This window comes from Crocodylus siamensis, chromosome 3, assembly GCF_052110815.1.
Source record: "Crocodylus siamensis isolate JL-2025a chromosome 3, ASM5211081v1, whole genome shotgun sequence".
In the NCBI taxonomy this organism is placed as follows: Eukaryota; Metazoa; Chordata; order Crocodylia; family Crocodylidae; genus Crocodylus; species Crocodylus siamensis.
The window spans coordinates 26,131,499-26,157,933 of NC_143397.1; the positions used below are offsets into that span (position 1 = coordinate 26,131,499).

Here is a 26,435-nt window from a genome sequence, read left to right on the forward strand (position 1 = left end):
TGTAAAAATATTGGACAGGTTTATTATGCAAAATGTGTGTGAAAATAAGAAAAGCACTTAGCAATGAGAACATAAAATACTTCCTTCTGCTATTGCCCAATTTTTGGTGTGTTTTTCCTCAGGCCTACATGGAATGCCACATGAAAATTAAATGGACAGAAAAGCAGAAGAGGGAAACTTGAAATAAAATGATAAACAATGTGATTTTTGCTTATGAGGAAATATAATTAACCTTGCTTTATTATTTTTTGTTCTCATTTCCAAACTTTCCCCTCCATTATTAGTTTGTGCAATGTTCATTAGGTAGATAAGATTCAGACTGGAACAGAAATGCGAAACAGACTGAAACATTTAGTTGTACCTTAAACTTCATCTGAAGGAAGCCCAGGACGACTTCTGCTTTTGCTGAAGTAAAAATCATTTTATGACAGGCCAGAATAAGATCAATTCATTAGCTTGTTATAACTGCACAAGAACCATATTCCTATATAGACAGATTTTATTTTATGTCTGTTAAACCTTGTATAGAAAAGATTGTTTTAAAATTATATGTTCTTTTAAAGTCTGTATTTCAGATCCAGTATTTCCTAGGACTGTTTAGGTCCTAGGAAAATATTTAAGCACAAGATCAAGCGTATTAAATCATTGAGACTACTAGTGTGCTTCTGTAAATGCATACTTAAATGATACAACTTTGTGTTCAGGACATCCCTAATACTATGACTGCTTGTGACTAGGAGGGTATGACAGGAAATGGGTTACTCTGCATGTGACCTTTTTCTTACACCCTTCCTCTAAAGCAGTGGTGCCCTATCTTTTTTCACTGCAGGCTGGATGGACGATGCCCAGTCCATCTGCAGGCCAGATCCCGCTGGTAAGCGTAATCCAGTGCATGGGGCAGGTGTGGCAGGGCCTGACTTGGCTGCATGGAAGGGGGCAGGGGGAGCCTGGCCTTGATCCAGCTGTGTAGGGGGAAGGGGCGTGGCCAAGCCCCAATCCAGTGGAACAGGGCCTGGGAATTTGGCAGTGTAGGAAGGGTGGCAGCATTAATTGCCACTGGTTCCCTACCAAATTTCCTGATTTGTAGGGAGCCCTGCAGGCCAGATGCCATGGCTCCATAGGCTGGATTTGGCCTGTGGGTGAGAGATTGAACACCCCTGCTCTGAAGCACTAATTGCCACTGTCAAAGACAGGATATTTAGGGCCTGGTTTAAATTGCTGTCTAACCCACTAATATTGTCACCCAATGACGGTTGGGTGACATGCCCAGATCATAGCACTCCCCCACATCCTCTGATTGGCTGAGGGGTCAGATTTGGGTCCAGGTTTAACTGCAGCAGCAGAAGCCTTGCTCCCAAGGCTTCTGATTGCTGCTGAAAAGCCCATGACCCCCACACCTCACTGGAAGAAACAGATGGCCCTGGTTCTGGGTAGGGAAGAGGCTGTTTGCTCCTTCACATGCATGTTCTCTCCCTCAGCCCTCAGGCCCTGTCCCCCCCCCCCCGGCATCCCCAACCCGCTACACTCCAATTTTCATGCCCGGAGGAGCAAATAGCCCTTCCCCTACTCATCTCCAAGCTCTCTCCTCCTCCTATGTCTTTTATAACCCCTTTCCCACTCCCCTGGGCTGCTAGGCTTTTGCTGCTGGCTGGAGAATGCTTTCCCCACCCAGTAACAGCCACCTTGTTGCAATGAAATGCTATGATAATGGTTACTTGAGTGGCCATATCATGACATTTCATTGCAAATCACATTTTTCATGAAAATCATTTAATTCCATGATTTTCACAAAAAATGTGAGATAACCATTTAAACCAGGCCTTAAGGATATTGGGCTACAACAGGGGGAGGCAAAGTCCAGCCTACAGGCCAGATTGGACCTGCTGCAGATTTGTTTCCAGCACCCCCTGCCTGTGTCACTGAGGCCAGTTTCCATGGAGACCCCAGGAACAGTGGAGCTGTGACAGCGGGTTTCCATGGAGACCAGCCCCAGCAATGCTGGCAAGAGTAGGGAGCTGCTCTGGGGCCAGGATCTTGTGGTGCTGACAGCATGGTCCAGAACTGAGGCAGAGCTGTGATCCACTGTCTGCTTGCCCCAGCTCAGGGAATGGCAGCTCTGCTCTGGCTTCATACCATGCTGTCACCACTGCAAAATCCCAGCCCTGGCTTTGTAACAGCTCCCTGCCCAGCCATGCACCGTGCCAGCGCTGCTGAGGCTGGTCTCTGTGGAAACCCTTGCCCTAAGCTGTCATGGCTATGCCACAACTTCCATGGCTAGGGACAGACATTCAAAAAGCCTGAGCCTGAATTGATTCAATCTTTGCAGGTTAGTCTAACCTGCCTAGGCTGAACTGGTTTGTAACCAAACAGATCCCAGAAATAGAGGCACATGCCTGCAGTGGCTTAGGCTAGAAGCCGGGGGGTGCGGGGGCAGTGGTGGTGCTAGAGCAGCCCTCCCTGGCCTTGCACAATACTGAGCTGATGGGGTGGTGGCCAGAGTCTGACAGGACGCTCTTATTAGCCCAGCAGGGAATTGATAACGGTGTTTATCACCCTATTAAGAAAACAACAGAGGGACATTACCAGCTACCTGTTGATTCTGCCTGTTGAGTCTACCTGCTGACTAAGCACAGACCATAGTCAGCACGTGGTCTGCTAGCTAATACACAGACATTCCTCCACAAGGTAGAGGGGAGGGGGGAATTCCTGTTTAGCAGGGAGTGGTGAGGGGGAGGAGGCTGAGCAGCCTGCAGTCCCTACTGGAGCTCCAGCCAGGCAGCAGAGGGCCCCCGCCCAGCCCAGAGAACATGCTGGGATGCTGGGGTAGTCTGATTTATTTTAAACAAGCAAGTGGCCTGCATACACTGGTTTGACTCAAATCAGTGAAATCTGATACTACATTCAACCAGGTTTATCTCAAACCAGTTTCAGCCATTTTCAAACTGGTTTATGTGCACTAAAAATCTGTTCTATTACAGGTTTAAAACCAGTTTCTGATCACTTTAACCAGTTTGTGTGTAATGTGTGTCCCTAGGCCATGGGATCTCCATGGAAACTGGTCACAGAGATGTAGGCCAGGGCTGCTGGGAAATGGAATCCAGCTGATGGCCAGATCCATCATTTTGCCCACCCTTGGTCTACATGGACCCTTAGTCTGACCAAGCAGGGCAGTTCTTATGTTTTTTCACAGATTATTATCTTTTTCTATACGCATTAGAAGACATCCTCAGCTATTCCCATTTATGTTAGGTGATGATGTGGCTGTAGTTCATGGTTATGAAGAGATGAGGATATGAAGAAGGGCAGCAAAAGAAAAGATATTGTGAAAACAGACTTTGATGTTAATAATCAGTGAGAACGCAGAAATCTTTAACTCAAAGCAGTAGACAATTTTGAGGCCTGTTTCCCCTTTCACTTACACCCATGTTATGTCTGTGTAACTTTACTGATACAATTTTTGTCCTGATATGTTCTGGCATGAGCAAGAGGAAAAAATACAGGCCTTTATTCTCTGATTTTAGATTGTCTACAATCTTTTCTTTTCTTTTTAAAGATGTGCAGAAAAAGTATTGACTCTGGGGAAGTTCTGCAAAATCCACAGCTGCTACCAAGGCTGACACATTGAACCAGATCCTCTAGGAGTGTAAAGTGGCATAGCTTCACTAAGAATCTGTTTATTGCCTGTAACTAATACTAGTATCCCTAACTTCACTCTGTGAACAGAGCCCCACATGACACATAAGCACAACAGAAGGAGATGTGGCAACTGACACTGAATATTCTTGTCCATATCTAGGGTTTGAAATACAGAGGGGCTCAGTGAGGGAGGCAAGCCCTCCTATCAGAAACTCCTATCATCTCATAAGAGATGAGAGCCCACCCCGTGCTTTTTTAAGCAGCTCAGGCGGTGGCAGCAGTGGTGGCTCCTTCCGGCTTCCGACTGCCGCCACCACAGAGTCCCACAAAGAGTCGAAGTGTAATTCAAACTCTGGGCATGGTTTAAATCTCATTAAATCTAGTATTCCATGTAATCTGGTAAACTCACGAGGTCAATATTTAACAGAGAAAACAATCAAGAGTAAAGTGTAAATTGGAGAGTGTGAACTTACAAGATCCTTTTGTCCTGCCTAGCCACTTTCCTTCAGGGTTGTCCGTAATGCGGATGATTTCAATTTGATCACCCTGTTTGACAGTCAGTTCATTCTTTCCTCCCTTGTAGTCTGTGCAAGCTTGTGCCTGGTGAATAACTTGGATGGGTCCTTGTAGCTGCATAGAAAAAGTAACAGGAGAAATCAAACACATGTAACTGCAGAAGTCATGCTGATTGCTGTACCAAAGCAAACAATAATAATGGAAGTATTTGTATTTGAATTCAGGAATCACTGGGTGAAATTCTATGGTTTGTGTTATACAGACATGGCTTAACTATCCCTTGTGATCTTAAAACCTGCAAACATTTGAAGGCGTTATGAAAGAAGTGAAGTGAGATTCAATTGTGGAAAGATTTGTTGCTGTATGGGTCAGTCCAGGATGAACAAAGAAAGAGAAGCTATCCCTGTAGAGTAGGAGGAGGCAATTATTTGGACGTGTGGGATATAAAGAGAGTTTTGGTGAGCTGCTGTGGGCCAGGTCAGAATGCGCCCCCCAACAACTCACCAAAACTCCCTAAGGGGCCCCATCCCACCCGCTTAGCTGGGCAGCCTGCCAGTGTGGGTCCCGGCTGATCTCCATGGACATCCTGGGATCGTGGGACAGGAGCCCACAAGTGACCAGCTGCAGTTGTAGAGCTGCTGCTCCCGATCACTCCTACCATGCAGCATCTCCAGCATGGCCCCTGCCCCACACTTGCCACCTAATGTGCTTCACACAGCCCTGCCTAGCCCATGCTCTCCCTCCCCACAGCTCAGGCTCCCCACCTTGGTGGTGGCTCTGCCACCTCCCAAGCCCTGACCTGCTGCCAACTTCCCACTTCCACTCAACCCTTTGTTGCCATCTCCAGCTCCTTCCAGTTGCACCCAGGGCTGCAAATGATGCCTTCTTAGGTCTGCCATTCAGGCTGGGCTAGGACTTGGTTCTGCACAGCGCCAGGAGTTAGAGCATCCACAGAAAGAGCTGAGCCCCTGCCAGGACTGCAGGGCTGGTGGGAACCCCTTGTATTCTGCTCGCTTTGGGGCCCTTCAGCTCCTGACACTCAGTCCCATCAGCCACTTAGCCAGGGATCCCAGCCCTGGCCCACACACCTGTTCCATTCCTGGGCTCTGCTCTGGGCCCTGGCTGGGGATGTGGACAGGTGGGGAGCAGCATTAGATTGAGTGGAAGCAGGAGCTTGACAGTGGGCTTGGGAGGCAGTAGAGCCACTGCCAAAGTGGGGAGCAATGGATGACCTGGGCCACAGAGATGGAGACTGTGGGCCCGGCAGGGCTGCCCATGGCACACTGGGCAGCAAGTGCTGAGTGAGAGCCACACAATGGGGGCTGTGCTGGAGGTGCCACATAGTAGTGGCAATTGGGAGCAACAATTCCTCAAATGCAGCCAGTTCTTGTCGGGCTCCTGTCCTGAGATGCCTAGCATGGGGTCCCACCCTGCAGTCTATGTTGGGCATTGATGCTCCCTCTGATCACTGGGGCAGGCAGGTGGGGAGGGCTGCCTTGGTGCTGGGACTCTGGCTCAGAAACCACCAGCTGCCTCCTCTAGCTTGGCAGGCATGTCTAGTGCTGTTGGGCATCCTGGCCCAGGCTACCCTCTGCACCTGGGCTGGCTGGGACCAAGGGACTTACTGTGGGCTACACAGAATCCCTCAGCAGGCTAGATTCAATCCATGGGCTGTATTTTGCCCACACCTGGTGTAGAGAAACAATAATTTATTGTGTTTGCCTTTAGGGATAACATCACATTTCAGTATAATAGCACTTAGAGCAGGGGTCGGTAGTGTTTTTAAGCAGTGCCAAAAACAACTGCAACTTTGACTTAGAAGATGTTGGCATACCAGGGACAGACAGCAGGGGGACCTGCAAGGGGCCCAGTCCTTACTGTGGCAGTGCACGCTCCGCCCCAGCCCCTTCCCTGCCATCTTCTCCAAGGTACACATGTCAAGCAAAATGTCTTTGTGTGTCAAACTTTGGCATCTGTGCTGGTGGTTGCCTGCCCTGACTTAGGGCATTTGTAGATGACACTTTAAAGCAGGTTTAAAGCAGGTTAAATGCCTTTTGCACTGTTTTAATGACATTGCTGTTTGCACATTCAGCAGCATATTGTGTGTTAATTCCAGCCACTGTAGCACTTTTGGTGGCATAATGTGCCTTAAATGACTTTGGACCCAGCAAATGATTTTGGGGGGCTGCAAAGTAAAACACCTCCAAGGAGTTTAAGTTTCTAAACCCTACACCACGGAGGGAGGCCCCGTGTAGCTCAGGGGCCATGCAGGCAGCCCCTGCAGGCAGCCCAGCAGCAGCTCAGGAAGGCAGGCTCCACAGAAGGAAAAAAAAAAGCAAAAAAGCAGTAAGCCTGCCCCCGCCCCCCGGAGCCTACCTGCCTGAGCTGCCTGGGGGCCTGGTGCTTCCCTCCATGGCTGTGGTGCCTCCCGGGCTTGCTCAAACTAGGTGTCTGCAGGCAGGTGCTGCCTTGGGGCAGGCGTAGGGGGGTGCTGCTTCTGTGGAGGGAAGCACCAGCTCCCACTCCCCCACAGCTCAGGGACTGCTCAGCCCGCCAGCAGCTTGCTCTCGCCTTCCTGCTGCTGGAGAAGCAGGTAAGGATCAGACTCTGACACAGGTGTATATGACATGGGGGTTTACTTTGCTTAGGGAGAATTAAATCCCCGTGTCATGTACAACCCCCCTGTGAGAATAATTTTTAGCCTAAAAGTATGTGGCATGTTAATACTTATTTTCTGACAGCAGGAAAGCAATGGTGTGGGAAAGGGATTTGGAACCAATCCTCTGAAAAATCCAAGCTAAAATATAATGGTATTGTTTACAGTGTGTGTTTAAATTACACAAGGCTAAATAATGACTTGTGCATTTACATAGCCTGCTAGGCATATTCCTTACTTTAAATCTCTTTCTGATCTCTTGCTCTTTCTTTTCTTTTTCCCTTTGCTCTTTTTTCTCCTGCTCCAATCTTTTCTTTTCTTCCTTCTCTTTCTTCTTCTCCTGTTCTTTTGATGAGGTTCTGAAAATGAAAATACAGTGTAAAAACCAAAGGGTAATTTATCTCAGATTTTACTCTGAAGTAAAATGGCATCAGTCTCCAGTCAAGAATTTCTTAGGGTGATATTAGGTTGTGGATTTTCCATTGTAAGTGGTGGATTTTTGTGTCTTCCATGTAGTGTAAGAGTGACGTTGTAGCCATGATAGTCCAACTTACTCTGCAACCCATATGCTGAATCAAAGGGAGCTCAGTGGAGCTCATTAGCACATTCTCATCCAAGGTCATCCCACTTCTAATGTGATCATGGAAACAGTTCTAAACTTTATTGAGGCTAGCCTTGCAAGGGCATACTAGATATAGGACAGAGTATATAGAGAACCTTTTCCTGAAGTGCATCTGCGCAGGATATAGTGATAATTTAGCTGGCTTTGCTGGAGATATCATCAAATACTGTCTAAAATGTCAGTAGCCCCAGAGCTATCTTGTCTGAAGATGTGTGTACTAGGCCTGTGTGAAGTGGCTAGTATTCGCTTCAGATTCAGATTTGGCTGATTTGGGGGACAGTGATTCGATTCAGTAATTTGAATCACTGTCCCAAATCAATTTGGCTGAATCTGATTTCGACAGTTGGCCACCACCGAATCGGCTGAATTTCTGAATTGATCAGGCCCCATCGTGGACCTGCTCTCCCAGCCCTGTCAATGGCTGCCCTGCCTGGCCCCAGCATCCTGGCACTTAAACCCCACCCCCCAAACTCCCATGCTCACCAGCTCCCACCAGGCAGGGTGGGAGGGGATGGTGTGTGATCCCCACTGCCCCCCACTGCACTGCACTTTGTGGAGGGGACTCTGCCATGAGCCCCCAGAGGCCCTAGTGGGTGCTTCAGTATCTGGTGAATGTGGGACTTTTTTTTAAAGCACCAGGATGCTGGGACAGGGCGGGACAGCCATTGATGGGGCTGGAAAAGTGGGTGGGGGTCAGAGGGCACTCACAGGGGCTGAGGCAGCAGGCAGGGGATGGGGCCTGGTGGGGGTCTCCCTATGGTCCTCTTCGCTCTCCTCCAGCCCCGCTCCCTCCTGCCCCCGACTTACTAGAGACTGCCTGAATCTCTGAATTGCTTCCTAATCTCTTCCATATCAATTTGGAGGTTTTGAATCAATTCGGACTTTTTTACTGGTCTCCTGATTTCAATTTCAGAGAGGCATGAGCTTTCATAGATGACAGCGTACTGGGTCAGAAACTACAGATCTGCTCTGCAGGTATGAAGATGATACCCTGAGAACTGTCAATCCAGTAGCTCTCATGAGCTCTAAATAAATTCATTTAGAAAACAACACTAACAAAAGTATTCAGCTGGTACACAGGTTGGGTTTTTTTTTTCTTTTCAGGCAATAATTCCGTGCAGCAAGTGAGGCTTCTTCAAACTTGTAGCAATAACATGACTTAATTTTCAGACAAACCTCCAACTTTATCAGACATAGATGAGGAGCAAGCCTGTTAACTATTTGACATGCTTTCATTAGGGAAAATGAGCAAGATAGATCACAGCAGGGATGGCAGTGCAGACGGATGAAGCATATTTTTTAGGAATCTGTTTCTTCCCTTTGTAACAAAGACACAATTGCTTATAGTTGCATACGTTAGATTGGCTACCTCATGTCATTTACGTCTTCATATGTCTCTCCATCGCTTTCTAGATCCTGTAAGAAAAAATGATAGTGCTTTAGTCTTCAACAGCCCAAAGATTCTGGAATTGCATAGAGAAATAGACATACCAGTTGTATTTGACAGCTGGTTTACAGCTAATTTAAGCAGCCATTTGCAGATTCATGTAACCCTTTTGAATTAATATTACTAAATTGTTCAAACCCATCCTCTTTTGTAATGACTATGACCATAAAAAAATCAAACTCAGAATCCTTCCCATCTAGGAAGGGCCCCATAGTAAACATATTCATTGTTCTGAATTGAATCTCTCTGTTCTAACTTTAGTTCTGGAAACACTGCATCTCAGATGGGGCTGCATGAAAGAGACCGCCAAGTTAAGAAATCAATACATCAGTGGGGAATTGAGGAGTGCAAAGCTATTTTAAGGACTAAAATGGGACTCAGATCAGTTCTATTTACTGGAAACCTTCAGCAAGCTACCTAGGCCCTTATTCAGCCAGGTACTTAAAGTCAATGGGACAACACATGATTTAGTATCTTTCTAAAATACAGCCAATATCCCTGGAAAATTTCACTGAAATGAAATGTCAGTGGAAAATGGAAATGGAAGCTTTTATGAATTTTTTGGTTTCTGGCCAGTTTTAATAATTACTTCCAGTTCTGTTCTCGGTTCACCCACTTTTATTGCTGTCCTCTACAGAAAGAGGTTCCATGATTTGCTAGCAATACACTGAAGTTATTCTGCAATAAGCTTTTCTAATACAGTGATGTATTAAAAAGAATATGTTCTCAGTATAGTATGAAGGATAACACTTACCCCATCTGGATTTCCATGACCTGAATGACCAAAAGTGTAAACAAACTGTTAATTTCTTTGATAGGAAAAATTTCTCACCCTGATGTTAGCTATTTAGGCACATGTACAGCTATAATGACAGCAGCATTAAATATAGCAATATAATAAATCCTAGCTGTTCAGTGGGGAGAAGAATGCAAAGTCTTTGAGATAAACAGAGCTTCTCAGTAGTGTACACAATAAACTTCTACAAGTGTCTGGTCTAAGTACTTTCCCAACATCTGCCACAATGTCAATTACATAATATTTTTCAAAACCCAGAACATCCCTATTAACAATTTTTAAAGACTATGTACTTTTCCCTTATAATGATTTTCAAAGCTTATATACTTATAGATAAGGCAGATAGTTAAAGACATTATGGTTAGGGACAGATATTACATATAAACTGATTTAAATGATCAGAAACTGGTTTAAACCTGTAACAGAACAGAAGCTCGGTGCACATAAATCAGTTTGAAAATGGCTGAAACTGGTTTGAGATAAACCTGGTTGAATATAGTATCAGACTTAACTGATTTGGGTCAAACTGGTTTATGCAATGTCTGTCCCAGACCCTTTCCTGGTTTAATTTAAACCAGAGTCCTGCACCATCCCAGCTCCTTTGCCACCTTGGGTGGGGCTGTGCTGTCTCTCCACAGCAGAGCTGGCTCCACCGCTGTGCTCCCTGGATGGACCTCTGGCAGAGACTGCAGGTACAGCAGTGTCTGCCTACCCGCCCCTCTCCTCCCTCCTCCCCGCTCCACTGCTCAAGCAGAGATTCCCCTCTCCCACAGCAGAGACTGTAGCCAGCTAACTAATGCTGAGTATGTTAGCTAATGCTAGCTATGCTGAGAGGTGTCTGTGTAAGGCAGACAGGACAGTGTTTGTTTAGAGTTTTTTGGAGCTAAAAGAGCTTGAACTAATGAGAGAGGCTTTTGTTTTCTTGATAGGCTGATAAACACCGTGCTACTCCCTGTGTAACTCCCTGCTGTAATAAGTAAAAGTTATGTAACTCCCTGCTGACTCTGCTGCTGGTCAGAAGCAGCAAGGTGGGGGCAGGGAGGGAACCCTTCCTAATCAGAGCATCCTGCTGGACCCTGACCATGCCCCCACCCCAGCTCAGCATTATGGGAGGGAAGGGAAGGCTTCTCTAGTGCCCCCCAGCTTCTAGCCTGCAATTCCTCAGTCCAGAAGGGATGTCTGTTCAGTTACAAACCAGTTCAGCCTAGCTGGGTTAGACTAACCTACAAAGATTGAATCAAATCAGGCTCAGGCTTTTTGAATGTCTGTCCCTAGCCTGTAACATTACATTATCTACGTAGATATAACTTGCCACTAACTTTCCTGGGACTAACAAGGCTTACAGTACTCCTGCACTTTCCTGTCCAAGCCGCTTGTGCTATGGGCTGCAGGGCAAGAAGTTATACACAGTGGTTACTTCTCCTCTACTTTTCAGGCAGGTGTGAGGGAGTAGAGATAAGGCCAAGTTTCGGCTCTTCCCCTCACTGTGCAGGTATGTGTGGGGGGAAGAGACTGGGCAGAATATTCAATTCCAATTTTGTACACACTGTGCAGATAAGCTGGCCAGCACACTACATAATGCACACTGTGCCTGGTACTTTATACGTCCTCCCTAAGAGCCCAGAAGGCAGACAGTGACTCAGTAGGTATATCTAACAGGCCTGTGCAAAGCAACTAGTATTCACTTCGGATTCAGATTCAGCTGATTCAGGGGACAGTGATTCGATCTGGTGGTTCAGATCACTTTCCTGAATCAATTTGGCTGAATCTGTTTAGCAGATTTGGCTGCTGCTGAATCTCTGAATCACCCAGGCCAGGCCCATCCCCTGCCTGCTCTCGCCACCTGGCAATGGCTGCCCCACCTGCCCTAGCTCCTGGCACTTTGAAAAAAAAAAATTGCCAACTCATCGGGTGATTGCCAACTCATCGGGTGCTGCCAGGCAGGGGGGCAATCCCCGCTGCTCTCAACTGCCCCACACTGCATGGGGAAGCTCTGCATGAGCTCCCCCACCCTGCTGTCCCAGTCCCCCCATAGCTGCCCCGCTCACTGCAGCTCTGGCCCTTTAAGGAAAAAAAAACTGAGAAAACCCCCAGACTCACCATTCCTGCTGGTGGGGGGTGATCCCCACTGCCCCATGTAAATGCTGTATGGGGGACTCTTCCATGAGCCCCCCGAAGCCCTGAGGCCTCTGCAGGAGTGGTGAGTCCCAAGGTTTGTCTCAGTTGTTTTTTTTTTAAAGGGCCGGAGTTGGGCTGGGCAGGGCAGCCATGGGGGGCCTGGGAGAGCGGGGGGCTTGGGGGGTACATGCAGAGCCCCCCATGCAGCAGTGGCCAGCAGGGATTGCCCCCCTGCCTGGCAGCACCCAGTGAATTGGGGCTTTTTTTCCCTCCAAGTGCTGGGAGCTGGGGTGGAGCCATGGGGGAGCTGGAGGAGTGGGCGGAGGCTGGCAGGGGTCCCCCCCATGTTCCCCTCCCCTCTCTTTCAGCCCCCCTCCCCTACTTACCAGCTCCGGGTCCAGCTATAGCTCCCTGCTGCAGCCACCGGGGACTGTTCAAACTAATTCAAAGTTCTCTAAATCTTTTCTGAAGATTCAGAGATCTTCAAATCAATTCAGACCTTTTAATTGGTTCCCTGATTCAGTTTGGATTCAGAGATTCGGCCACCGAATCAGGCCGAAACTACTTTGAATCGAAGCACGACCCAAAGTTTTGCATAACCCTAATGTCTACACGAGATGCTTACTGTGGGGTTACCTAATTAGCTCTGCAGTAAATGTCTCTGTGTCTACACATGCAGAACTATTAGGATGGAGTAAACTAATTCACTACACTGTGGGTTAGTACTTGTAAATACAAGTACTATCCTGAGGCAGACTTTTTTACTCTACAGGAATGCACATATAAATGCTGATGTGGCTGGCTGGGGCACAAGGGTGCTTCAGTACAGAGACTGCCTGCTAGCTAGCCTTACACTGGAGCACCGTTGTGCCCCACCCAACCCCTTTGCATCATGCTGAGCTGGGTTTGAGAAGCACTGGGCTGGCATGCTGACCCCATGGATCCCCTGCCAGCTGGGGCTCCTCTGACCCAGTTCAACCTGCTACACAATCATGAGTGCATGTTCAAATGCAGTGCCTGGGAGCAATAAACTCTGGCACAATATGCAGCAGAGTTTATTGTTGTGCATTAATAACATGTATAGGCATGTTCAGTGAGTCATGGTCCCCTTTCTGGCTGTTCCTGTAGAGCACAAATGTAGAGTGTCCTTTGCTTTGGGCATATCTTGATTAAATATCTTGATTTATTTAATCAAGTTTGCATGTTTCTTCAGAAGACACTAACTTGGAATCTGAAAGACTAGCATTTGTTATGGAACAGATTTTACAATCTGGTAATTTATCAGGCCAAACATTTTCTAAGACAAAACTACTGAGGCATTCAAAGCGCTCTCTAATGCAAACTGGCTGTCAAATTAGTAATGGAGACGTTAGTATTATTGTAGAACTTCCTCTACTCGATAATATTGATTGCAATGCAATAACACCATAAATAACTATGCTAGTTATTTTTCTTATAAATACAAGGTACTTAGTTCTCACATTGTTATTATTAATTAAAATGCACTCCTCTTACCATCTGCCCCAAATTCAACATCATCATAGCTTTGCTCATTGTCTGGAGCTCTGTAAATATGAAAGAAAAACATACAATAACTGAGGAAGTGATCCCTATGCTTGTACCTTAACTTATACCTTACCATAATGTAGCTACGTGCTTGACTGCATGTGTCAGTTATCTGAGACAATGACTGGATAGTATGTTGATCCCTGCACAGTTTTAAGTACAGTGAATAATCATGCTCAATTATGATCATATTTTTTGTACAGTAGCATCTCTATATCAAATATAACAACAGTAATAAATAAGCCAGAAGCACTTAAGTACCATGGTAATGCATGTGGTATAAGAACTGTAGTGTAGCAGACAGACAGGTGGATAGCCAAAATACATAAACTCTGTTGGGCTCTTTTGGAACATGAATCATCCTTGCAGGTGCAGCCTTCTCACAGGATGCATGAAGTGGAGCACTGCATATTTGCATGACACATTAAAGATAAATATAAGACTTGTTCTTTGCCTTGAGGAGTTCAAAGTCTAAATTAAGACATAACATGACAACCAATGGCAGAAACCTTGGGAGAAGGTTAGGAATGAGATACAGCAGTTGGCCTTGATGGTGGCTAGGTCAATAATAGATGCATATCAGAAGTTCTGGTGAGCTAAGAAAATGTTAGTTAGGGATTTTTAGTACTGTTTAAGGGAGGATTGGGCCTCATGGACAAATTATAATTTCAGAAGATATCTGAGAGAACAGAGTTATTTTAGGAAGGAGTTTTCAAGCATATAGATCTGAAAAGCAGCAAGAGGGAATGAGGAAATAAGCATGTGGTTATGTGTGTACATGAAACAGAGGGTGTGAAGAAAGAAGACAGAACAGAAGCTGCTGGCGCTAAGTTTTTCAGGTCCCTCAGGCAACGTGGAGAAACTTTAGTCATAAGCAGCAAACGGAAATGTAGACAAAGGTTTATTTCTAGGAATACGGAGGCAGTAGGACCAACTGTAGCTTAGCCAGCTGGCCATGAGATGGCGGACTTGATGCAGTTTAATGTTGATACTTTGTTAGCCACTTCTACTTGGGTTCATGAGGCTTTCTATCAGACTATGCCTCAAGTTCAAGTAGAGCAGGATATTTTGAATAACAAAATAGGCTGAGTGGCAAAGCAGAAGCAACCTGGGTGTCTGATATGTTCTCTATGTCTGATATGCACAATGTTGCTCATGGCAACATTTCTCATTTTTTAATACTGAACCTGCTTTCAGTCACTCTTCACTTTAGACATACAAATCTTCAAATCTTTGGCAGACAGCAGGTATCCAAATTGCAGGCCAAATTTGCAGGGAGGGTGAAAAGAGGAGGCTGGTTGGTAAGGGAAGCTTCAAAATTACAGCTAGGAGCCAGGTTCTGCTTTCACGTTTGAAGTCTCTGACAATCTATCAGCTCTTCAGCTTGGCAGAGCTGTTTCCTGCAAAGCCTGGTATGTGCTGTGAACCTGTGACTCTCTGTCAGCAGTGAAGTGTGCTGGGAAGAGGATCTCAGCTGCTGCTGTTTGAACACTGTTACTTTTTACAAAGGAGACACCTGCCCTTTCCTGCTCTGTAATATTGGGTGGGGGGAATAGAGGGAAGGTGCTTTCTCTCACCATTTACAGAGTGGAAAGGAGGGAACTGATTGTATATTTTGGGGGGCTGGCCAAAATCAGTTGAGTAACATCCCTTAGTAGCTAGGACCTAGTCCTGCTTCTGGGCCCACATAAAGAGTTTTTGTCACTTTAATAGCAACCCTGGCAAAAAGAGCAGCTCGGTCCGGGAGATCAGATCCTGAGGTGTCTGAGAGCTTGCTGCTCTGTGAGTGCACTGATCTTTGACACTGCACACAAACTGCTCAGCCTCAACACAATGTAGATGAAAAAAAGATTTCAATACTTACGTTGTCTCAGTGCTGGCTTTGATGTTTCTAGGAGGTAGACTGGGGACTGGCAGTGCCTGGGCTGATGGGTGGGAAGCTGGAGGAGGAGGGGGTAGCACTGGTGTCGGTGTTACCGAATGTGGTGGTGGAAGTGCAGGCGGGGACAGCGCTGCTGATGGTGCAAACACCTGCTTACAAAGTTCTTTGTTAGGGCCTGAAACAAGAAATTGATGAGAAGCAATTTATCCAGCAAGCTCCTCAATGTGAGGTGGAGGTAAAACATTTTTCCTTTGGAAAAAAAATATTGGTATAAAACACTAATAGGCTTCATTCCCCAGGATGAATACTAGTTATTCCAACTATAATCTGCATATTGCCTAATAATGCAGTGAGAGAGATTCCCTGGGCAGAAAAGGTTCCTACATAATCAGGCTTTGGAAATCCATTTGCCCACTCATCAGGAGGCCACAGGAACAATTAGAATTTAGCTGTCATTGGTTAAGCCTTGAATTCGACGTCATTATATTTGCAAGATAAACTCTCACGTGTAAAAGAAGCGTAGATGGATGGAACTTGTGATCACAGTTGCTCATAGCTTTATCCTATTGAAGTCAAAAGTAAGAATATGCGATCCATTTAGAAGTGAAACTGTTAAGGGATGTTTCTGTTTTAGCTATGGGTATTTCAGTCACTAGTTGTGGCTAGGTGATGACAAATGGAAGCGTGATAGATAAGACACGGACACTGCACTATAGCTCTACAAGGTATTAAGAAACCTCAGGAAGAACTCAGTACCACATACAGGCCTCTTAGATATGAACTTTACATTTGGTAAGTGTGGAAGAGATTGTCATTCTAGAGCTGAGTTCTACAGCTATATCAGTTAGGACAGGGATATATAAGGATTTTAGGTGCAGTATGGAGAAATGCAGAGACATTAATTTCTGTAGCTTTCCATTAACTTGAGGCAGTGCTTAAAGGCTGGCAGGGGAGAAAAGAGAGACATTCCAGAGGAGTTTCAAAATTACCCATGGGTCATAGATCTTTTTAGACCTATAAACTCAAATAACTACAATAACTATGCAAGAAGTTAAAATGGTAGGAGTTAGCCTTCTAGAATTGGCAGCTATATGAACAAACTGTCATATAATAAGTCAGTAAAACATGCATGGCATTTGAAAACCTCTCTCTTTTAAAGGACATTTTTGTTGTATTATCATAGCCCCTAGCACCTTGTCATGGATCAGGTCTAGAGCACTGCTTGGTATTAAGCAAACAGAACGAGACGGCCCATCCCACAGAGGGCTTACCGTATAAGAGAGAGAGAACGCATAGATGCAGACAGAGAGGTGGTATAAAGAAGTCATTAAGACAATACTGGTCGGTACAGTCAGTAAGAACACACAGATACAGATATGATGTGCTCATAGTTACTATGAGCACTGATAGAACCCGTATAGTTAAATAGTCTAATACTTGCTATTATACAACCTTGTTTGCATTACTTTACTGTAATTATTTGGATTGAAATTTTCTATGACACCTGTTTACCACCTACATTTTTAAAAGAGAGTTACAGCAAAAAGTGAATAAAATTAGGGGGAAATATTTTGTTATGCTCATGATAAAAAAATCTTAGTTATTCCATCAAGAAGCAGGGCCACTGCCCTGCTCTAGGGCTTGGCAGGAAATTTGCTTCAGCCTCCTGGATGTGCTTTTTGCTGTTCCCATGAAAACTATTCAAATACAGCCAAGTGGTAAGTCTCCAATTAATTTACAGTTGTACACTGTAGTCTTACAGAGAGCTTGGCAGCTAATTTCTCTAGAGATTTCATCTATACTGAATATTCTCCCTCCCCAAAAACCTACAGTGGGGGCCAACCTTTTTTGGCAGGCATACATAAGGGGGCCAACCTTTTTTGGCAGGCCTTGTACCTTCCCTACATGAATCCTCTTGCTCTTTGTTGCTTTTTCTGCTTCCTGCCCTGTGCTCCGTTTGATCTCCTGCTCTGCATTTTGCTTCCTGCCCTATCTGCTGTTCCCACCCCGACTTGCTTCTTGCCCCCTCCCCAAACTGCTGTGTGCCATATGCAGAAGCTGCATATGCCACACGGACCACTGGTTGGCCACGCCAGACCTAAAACATGTTAAGACTGAAAATGAACCTTTGCAGAGCAACGGAGCACGCTCCATTTCAGGCTAGGAAGGCCCAGAATAAAACACTGCCTGCAATTCCTCTTTCCATGTGTTGGAGGGTGTTATGGCACCAGACCTCTGTCTTTCCTTTTGTTCTTCATTCTTCCCTAAGCAAAGCATTTGATCATCTAATCTGACTTTCTGTATAGAATAGGACAGTACATTTCACCCAGTTAAGTCTGCATGAAGCTGAATAACTAGAATTTGGCTAGAACATAATTTGGGCTTTAGCTAACATACATCTCCCAAGGAGGCATATGAGTTTTGATCTGAAGATATTAAGAGACAGAAAATAACCCATTTGATAGTTTGTCTTAGTGATTAATCATTCTCACTGTTATAAATTTATGCCTAATTTCCACTTTGAATTTGAATTCATTTTGAATTTAGCTTCCAGGCACTGATTCTTCTTATGCCTTTCTCCACTGCATTAAAGAGTCCATTAGTACCCGATACAGTCCATCCATGAAGGTACTTGGACAGTGTAATCAAGTCACAGTTTCTGATAAATTAAACAGATTGAATATGTTCAGGCTCTTATTTTAAAGTGTCTTTTTCAGCCCAGAAATAATTTCTATAGCTCTTTTTTACATCTTCTCAAATTTTTCAATATCTTTTTTTAAAGAATATGAACATCAGTCTCACTAACATCATACACAGTGGTAAAATCATATTCCTACTCCTCTGTTTATCTATCCAAAGATCACATCATACCTTTCCGCTATAGCACTTCACTGGGAGCTTCTTCTGAGTTGTTTGTCTATAATCCCTAGCTCTTTTCTAAAATCATTGCTTTCCAGACAGGGTACTTAATTCTCAGGTATGGTGCTCCTTTTTCAGTACTTTATATTCATGTATTAAAACATTTTGTTGAATGGGCCCAGCTCACCAAGCAATCTATAACTTTCTGCATGATAGTCTTGTACCCATTCTTATCTACAATTGCACCAGTCACAATTTTTTCAGTAGTTAACTTATCTTTTCTGGTAGATCATAGACAATAATGTTGAAAAATGTCAGATCTAATGCAAATATCTGTGCAGTCACTTTTCTCAAATTATGCTGTAGACTTATCAAAAATGAAACCAAGATTATTTGAGAAAACCTATTGTTCACAAACCCACATTGACTAGTATTCATCTCAGTTCAAGTCTGTATGTTTTACCAACTGAATCACAATAGCATTTCCATTATTTAACCTTATTTCAGACCCTTTATTTCTGCATTATACATCTGTAAAATACATCATTCCATTTCCCTCCTAATTTTTAATTCACTTTGCAAACATTTTTCTTTGTACAGAGAATGTGAAGAGTTAGATGCTTAGGACTGGGATTCACAAAATCCAAGTTGCTGAGTGACACAGCTAAGCCACCCAACAGGACACTGGAGACAAAGATACATTTGAAATCCTACCTGCTAAAGTGTAGCCCTGATTTAGAGACTGGCATTTACAATCTGAAACACTTTTCTGGATTTAAGGAAATCCTGAGTCTCAGGCCCCTCTGAGTTTGAGAAAATTCAAATCTGCCATCTCTCACCTCCCATCAGGATACAGGCAAGGCTAGATTAGAGGCATATTTTACAAATCCTGTTAAAGCCAGTCCTCTTGCAACCAGGAAAGCAAAATTTATGGGGCCTGTCAGGCAGGCAGCAAGAGGGATACTAATTTTTTATCCGAGTGATAAAAGCGTTCCCTTGGAACAGGGAAGTGTCTTGGGTTCTGGTGTCTGCAGCCAACACTTTATCCAAGTACTCTTTTTTGCAAAATATGTATGTAGTGTTGGGAGCAGGGGTCAGAACCCAGCACTCCCTTCCTCAAATGGGCTCCAAAGCCATCCTCTCCCTTCCTTACTTTCTCCAGCCCAGCGTATATCGCCCGCTTGGCTTCAACAAGAAAGTTGGGGAAAATGGAATGATGTATTTTCTAGCTTCAGCATTTTTAGCTAGAAGGCAAACAGGGACTGTAAATACCCATGAGATTATTATGCAGCCTTCTAACATAGAAAAACGTTGATTTTTTTTAAAGAATTTAGGTGAGTATTCATTATCTTGCGTAATTCTTATTTTACTCCCTGTTTCTTTTTTATAGTGTTTGAGGCCTGACAGAAAATGGAAGCACATTGTTATTTCATAATTTGGATCACTTTAACTCCTCCTCCTCCCCAAGGGACCTCTTAATTTCTCTCTAGAATTGCAAATGTTATAGGACCTTCAAAGTAATTTGTCTTTCTCTTCTCTGTTGTTTCTGTTATGACTGCTCCCTCTAGTGTAATTCTCTGCTGCTTTAACTATTGGCAGAGGATCAGTGTGGCACAAAGTCAATGTAACAGGCTAGAGGATCTAGCTAATACTATCTTAAAGAGGGTTTTTTGGACAGTAGTAGAAGCAGAGAGCTACACCAGGAACTCACATGCAATTAAAACCCAACACACAACTTTCCAAATTGCCCAGCCCTCCGTTTCTTGGTATTTTAAAACAAAACCACCTTATGTCACATAAAACAAATCCTCCCAATTTAGTATGTCATTCACTCCTGCATCTCCCACAGGGCCGATCTTAGCTATCTCACCAAAGAGTTTAGGGCAGGGTAGGACTTATGCATCAGATCCAACCTGAACTGAAGCCTCTGTAACAGCAGCCGCTGAAATCAGCAGACACTGACCTTTTTCAGGATGTTCCTGAGACAGGGATGTCAAGACTAGTTTTCAGCACCACTTCTGCACATCAAACTTTGCATGTGATGCACCCCCTCTCTCTCCTCTCTCCTTTGACTCATGATACTGCTAAGGTATGGAGGAAGCAGGAGTATGGCTCTGTTAACTATGCACCAAGAAAGAGCTGGGCTGGCCATCCCAAGTAGTAGTCACAGGCATCCACAGAGTGGAGCAAGAGCAAGTGTGTAACCTAGGTTTATAAAAGGTTCAAAAATAGAAAAAAGTTTTAGAAAACTTCATAAAGCGTGAACCCCACCTTTCTCAAATGTGGAATTTCAACAAGTTCTGCTGTGAATTTGTTGGTGCCTGTTCTTTTATTTCATTGCTTTCAGGAGCCTCCACATTCTCTTAATAATCTTATGTATATTTGACTCATTCTCAACCTCTTCCTGTCTTCCCTTCATACACTTCTAGTTAAAGTGTTCTTTCAAAATGGATTCATCCAAGCAACCGTTATTCAAACATTCACTTAACTTTCCTCACTCAAGTTTTGCTCTTCTGAAAGGCTAGCCCCTGCCTGAGAAACACAAAATGCCTTCTGCTTTTCCTAAAACAGAAGACTTGAGGATGAGGAAAACTTCCCAAGAGGCACCAACAAATTCACAGCAGAACTTGCTGAGATGCTATATTTGAGAAAGCTGGGGTTCACACTTTATGAAGTTTTCTAAAAAATGTTTCCTATTTTTGAAACTTTTATGAACCTGATCAAACGATTTTAAGTTCTGAAACTAAAATATTAAAAAAGGGAAGAGGCTTCAGCCACTACTGTCTCCTTGTGTAAGATTTCCCACACCACAATTTTTTCCATCTGACTTTTCATTCTATACATTACAAATATATCTACCTTGAGAAGAGCCAGATACTATAGACGAGGAAACTGTAGAGGATAACAGAAAATGTAGCTAGAACAGTGGTTCTCAATCTCTTTTAGACATGAGACCGCTCTCGTAAGTCTGGGAAATGTACAGCACCCCATCTCAAAAAAGGATTTATTTATTATATTGCTTACCTCTTCACACAGGGACTGGGCAGGAATGAGTCTGTGCTTACCTCCATGTACCCCAGGACACATTTCAAAGGATCTCACAGATCTCTAGTTGAGAATAACTGTACTAGAGGATATATAAAACTCTTGATACGCTAGGTATGAAAAGAAGGCTGGTATATGGATGGTAGTTACAATTTCTCACATTTATCAGACATTTTCTTTCAACAACAGAGAAAATACATTGAGGCCATTTTTGGATGAAGACAGTGCATTCCATTTTCACTGATTATAATTCTGTAGGTTTTAATAATCATTTAAAGCAATTCACAAACATTCTTAAACTTGTTCATGCTTCCATTGCATTTTAAAAACTCCTGCTGTTACATTTTGCATATGTCACACTTCTCAGTTTTGCTGAAAACCATTTCACAGACTGAATGCCGCCAATACCTGCAAGGCTTGCAAACTTCTCTGGGGTTTAAAAAGAGCACCTCCGCAGCTCAGGCTTAAAAAAAGTTGCAGCAGTGCAGCTGAGCACCCACTTCCTACTTTAGTTATGGTTTGCAAAGCACTCTTTTCTCCTCGGCTTCCCTGTCTCTTTCTCTTGTTACTTTAGCTACAGATCTGTTATTCTAGGTTTCACACTGAGGCTCTTTTAGAAGCACCCAAAGTAAGTAACTGTGCTCCCAGCATTGCTGAAGCTGAGTCCTTTTGATCAATATTGTTGCTGCTATCAGTTATGCTATCAAAGACAAGGATGACAATTATTCTAAGTGTTGATCATATCCACTACAGGGAAGGTTGAAGAATATTTATATTATGCTCTTCTGTTCTTGCATTTTCCAAATATGTTTTTATCTAGGCATAAGGACTAGGGACAGAAGTTACATATAAACCAGTAAACCTGTTTAGAAACCAGTTTAAACCTGTAACAGACCAAAAGTTCAGCACAGATAAACTGGCTTCAAAATGGCTGATCCCGTTTTAAGATAAACTTAGAGATGGATGTAGTATCAGATGTAACTGATTCAGGTTAAACCAGTCTATGAAACTTCTGTCTTAAATCTTCTCTCAACTCAAATTATGCCCCAGTCCCCCAGCATCCCAGAATGCATTGGGGCCCTCCACTAATCTCCCTGCAATTACCCTCACCCCCTCCCCTGCAGCTGGACACATCAGGGCTAGGAGGATTGCAAGCTGGTCTGGGGAGAGGCATGAGGCTCCTCCTATGCCCAGACTCCCAGCTCTGGGGGCCCACACTGGAAGGGGACTCTTTCCCCCTTGGGGACAGGCTGGGAGGTATGCTATAGTGCCCCCTCCTTCTGGCCTGGGTCTGTGCAGGCCTCCACCTGCCTTTGTCAATTGAAAACCAGTTCATTATCGGTTCAGTCTATGCAGCTTAGAGCAACCAGCAAAGATTGAATTGATTCTGCCTTGGTCTTTTTGACTCACTGTATTTAGTCAAGTAGGCTAGGGAGTGCCACCAGGAAGCAAGGCACGACTGCTCTGTATGCTCTAAACCCTGACACTGATGTAATAAATAAGTGCCATTACTCTCTATCTTGGCCAGACTTAGTCTGTGCCAAGGGTCAATGTGTATGGAGCAGGTGTGCTGTGCTGTGTTCACTGTAGAGGTCCCTAGCATGAACTGGAAGTTGTATTCGCATATCAGCAAAGACATAGACATATAGGTGTAAGGGTAATGTTTTTAAACTAGTGTTTCAAAAAATGTTTTCAATGATTTGAAATTAGTCATGCTGCAACGTTTCAAACTAGACATGATGCAATGTTTGCCAACTAGTCAGCATCTGAATCTACCTTTGGAGTCAAAAAACATTTTTAGGCATGCAAATAACTTTCCCTAGACAGAGGACTCCACAGACTTCAACAGGACTATTCTGAGGAATAACGCGAGTTCATTGTCAGCAAAAATCTCACCCTTTTGTATCAAACAAAAAGCAAAGACATTGAGTGGTATGGCGGACGTGCAGCATTTGCTGGCATCTGTGAAGTTACCTAAGATCACAGCAGTGGCAGCTTGTAGGGAGGCACATAGAATTATTCATGCTGAAATGTCAGATAAAATTCCCTACTGTTTGAAGTGTAACTTTAATATTATTCTTTACTTTAAAAAGATTTATAAACATTAGTCAGTTAATTTTATACCATATGGATTTATTTCTGAAAAAAAACTAATTTGAATTATTTCAAAATGGAATATGTTCTTTCCAAAAATATTCTGATAATTTAAAATAAATCATTCATAAATCATGGATTAAGGTCAGAGAGGGCATGAAAAGAAAACAAAGGGAGTTATTAGCATGAGCACTCAGTTGTTTAAAAGTGACATTTTGTTTCTCACATCAACAAGTTGGTGGTGCCTCTGATAAAGAACTCATTATATAGTTTTTACAATATTTAGACCAATTAATGTGGCATAGTAGTTAAAATTAATTAAAATGTTATAAATATGTAACCTGTGCAAATTTTACTCACATAAGTAGCTTAATGACACATAACTTTACATTCAAATCTTGCTTTTTTAAAATATTTTCCATTGAAACTTTGTATGCAAGGTTTCTCACTGTTCCAAATGTGTACAATCCATGGTATGGAAGGCTGGGTGAAAATTACACAAAATTAAATATTTCTAGTTTCCAAAAATAATCTTTTAGAATGAAGCAATTGACCAAATGATTAATATACACTTTAGGCTATTTTTTTAGTGAGTCCCTTACTATTTTTATCATAAAATAATAAAACCATACTTGTTTCTTGTTATGCTTATTTAGAAATTAAAACCAAAGGTTTCAAGAATGATCAGTGATTTTGTTTGGTGCAATGTTTAGTTGTTTAATCCTGGACACCTTAAAAGGGCCTGATTTTCAGGGTGTGAGAGCACAGCAATTGGGTATGCAATATCTGAGGCAAGAAAAATCACTTCTCTCTCAAAACAGAAATAATATGTGCCTAGCCATATACTCCTTAAAAGAATAGGAGTTTTCTTATTCAAAAGTGTACTATTCCTTTAAAACAATAGTCAAATTCTTCATTCATATGTGAGCTTTATGTGCATGACAGCTTTATGTGCATACATGAGGACAGAGACTGGCTTCAGACCTACATTAGTTTCATAAGTTCCACTTAAAAGTCTATCCTCCAAAGATTGCCACAAGAACATAGACATAGAATTTTATCACGATGACCACTGACAGATGTGCAGTTCTCCAGAAAGTGCTATGAGTTAGAAGAACACCCCCCAACCTGCCCCAAGAGGCATTTTCTGTTTGGCCATGGGGTGGGGGAGGGCGGGGATTGAGCTCCACTTTGGAGCTGATCCAGTGGAGAGAGGCTGCCTGTCTACAGCAGGGGCAGGCAATTATTTCAGGCGGAGGGCTGCTTACTGAGTTTTGGCAAGCCATTGAGGGCTGCATGACAGGCAGCCCAGGGCAGATAAATAATAATTTTCTAAATTTTTAGGGGACCCGTGGGCTGGATAGAATGGCCTGGTGGGCCACATCTAGCCTGTGGGCTGCATTTTCCCTGCCCCTGGTCTACAGCCTTTCTCCCCCAGCCCCCTCCCCAGCTCTGGCACTATCTGCAGGATGGGACGGGGAAACCCCGGGCTGTGGTTTGCCCAGCCTAAACCGGCGGAGGGTGCAAAGCTGAAGGGGGACTCCAATCCACTGCTCCCCCACTTACCCAGCTCAGGTTGGGCAACCCCCAACCCAGAGCTCCCTCTCCTCCCTTCTTTCCCCTCCCATCTTGAAGACAGCACCAGGGGAGAGCTGGGCTGCATCAGCCCAGCCCCAATTATGTACAGGGACTAAGAGAAGGCTGCTTTGGATCACCTTCATATGAGCCCTCATTACATGAACGTTAATTTGTTGCATGATTGGGCACTTCTAAAGCACTCTGCAGCAGTGCACTTCTGTCAGGGCACAGCTGTAGAGAGCTTTCAGGGGGCCGACTGCATGACAAATGTCACTTCTGTCAGCGCCATTTGTTCTTCTTTTTTGGTGGTCATTCTTATTGGGATTCTTGTCTTTTGTATCCTTGAGCTGGCAGAAAGCATCACTTGCCTGTACAAGTCTGTTCATACCCATGGCACAAAATGAATAAGAAATTATGCTAGCAATAATTAACACTTATTGTTGGTGACTTCCAGAAAAATCCTAGAAGTGCTGGCAACAATCAGAGGCCTTACTTGGGCCTCTGGCCTTTCCAGGCTAGTACTCAAGTACTAACAAAGAAGGCGTGGAGGCATCTGCCACCCATTCTTAAACACACAGTAGAACCATCAGTACTTAAGAAGGGGCTTTTTGGCACTGAAAGCTATACACAGTGATGCTTGAATGTAACCTCTTTTTTAAACAAGACAGTTGTGCAAATGACAAAAAAACCCCACTCTCTAATGTCACTCATCAGTGGACAAATACCCCAAATACCTTTCTTTCAGACTTCAGGACATAGTACAGTACAAAGTCTGCCCATGATCCTCCAATGGATGAGCTCCTTGTAGTCATAAACAAGAGATCTACAATATAAGTAATTATCCCTCCATCTCTAAGGGCCCCACAAGGTCTGATCTTCTCTCTGGCATTATACAAAATCTGTGTGAAGCCACTGAAAAAGCTGGTGGGACAATATTGACCAAAGTGCTAACAGCATAGAGATATCGTCTCTGGAGCTGTAGGGTCCTATCATCCTGCTTCCCAGTTTCTCAGTGCTTAGTTAAAATCAGACCTGGAAGAAGAACAACAACAGACTGAAATAGCGGTGCTCTGCCTCTGGCCTACAAGCCAGATTTGGCCTATGGGGGTCCCCCCAGGTCTGGAAATTTGACAGTGGGAGTGTGGTGGCAATTAACACTGCCACCGCTCCCCTACTGCTACATTTCCAAGCCCTGCAGGCCAAATGACATGAGCCTGCATGTGAGGCTGAGACCATAGGTGTGATCCAGCATGGGGCCCTATATAAAGCATTGGACCAGCCACAAACCTATGTCATACCACTCATCTGGCCAGCGAGGCTGAAATGTTGGACTAAAGCTAACGTCAGACAAGACTAACATGATGCTATCAGGGAAAATAAATATTAAAGCCCCTATTTCAATATTTGTCTCTATCAAGGATGTCTGTCTCAAATGGATTAATTATTCTGAAATCTTTTACTCTCTCACTCCTCATTGCTACTGGATGCCTGTGTAATCACAACAACAAAACACATCTTTAACTTGCCAAAAAACATAATCCCAACCTGCTTGATACAGTTCAGCCTACCCTAATCCTTGTTTTCAAAAAGTCTAGGCTTTGTTACTGATGTACGTCTCAA

At 43.9% G+C, this 26,435-nt stretch overlaps 1 protein-coding gene across 3 annotated transcripts in view; it reads right to left on the minus strand.

Annotated features, from left to right (window-relative positions):
* Positions 1-26,435, minus strand: part of FYB1 (FYN binding protein 1) — an 89,579-nt gene that overhangs the window by 30,876 nt on the left and 32,268 nt on the right. For all 3 annotated transcript variants that reach the window (XM_090037981.1, XM_090037982.1, XM_090037979.1), the window contains exons 3-8: positions 15,222-15,414; positions 13,307-13,356; positions 9,632-9,651; positions 8,800-8,846; positions 7,047-7,167; positions 4,110-4,266 (exon numbers count right to left, since the gene is read on the minus strand). In XM_090037981.1, the coding sequence (XP_089894107.1) occupies positions 4,110-4,266; positions 7,047-7,167; positions 8,800-8,846; positions 9,632-9,651; positions 13,307-13,356; positions 15,222-15,414 (588 nt within the window). The remainder of the gene's footprint in view (positions 1-4,109; positions 4,267-7,046; positions 7,168-8,799; positions 8,847-9,631; positions 9,652-13,306; positions 13,357-15,221; positions 15,415-26,435) is intronic.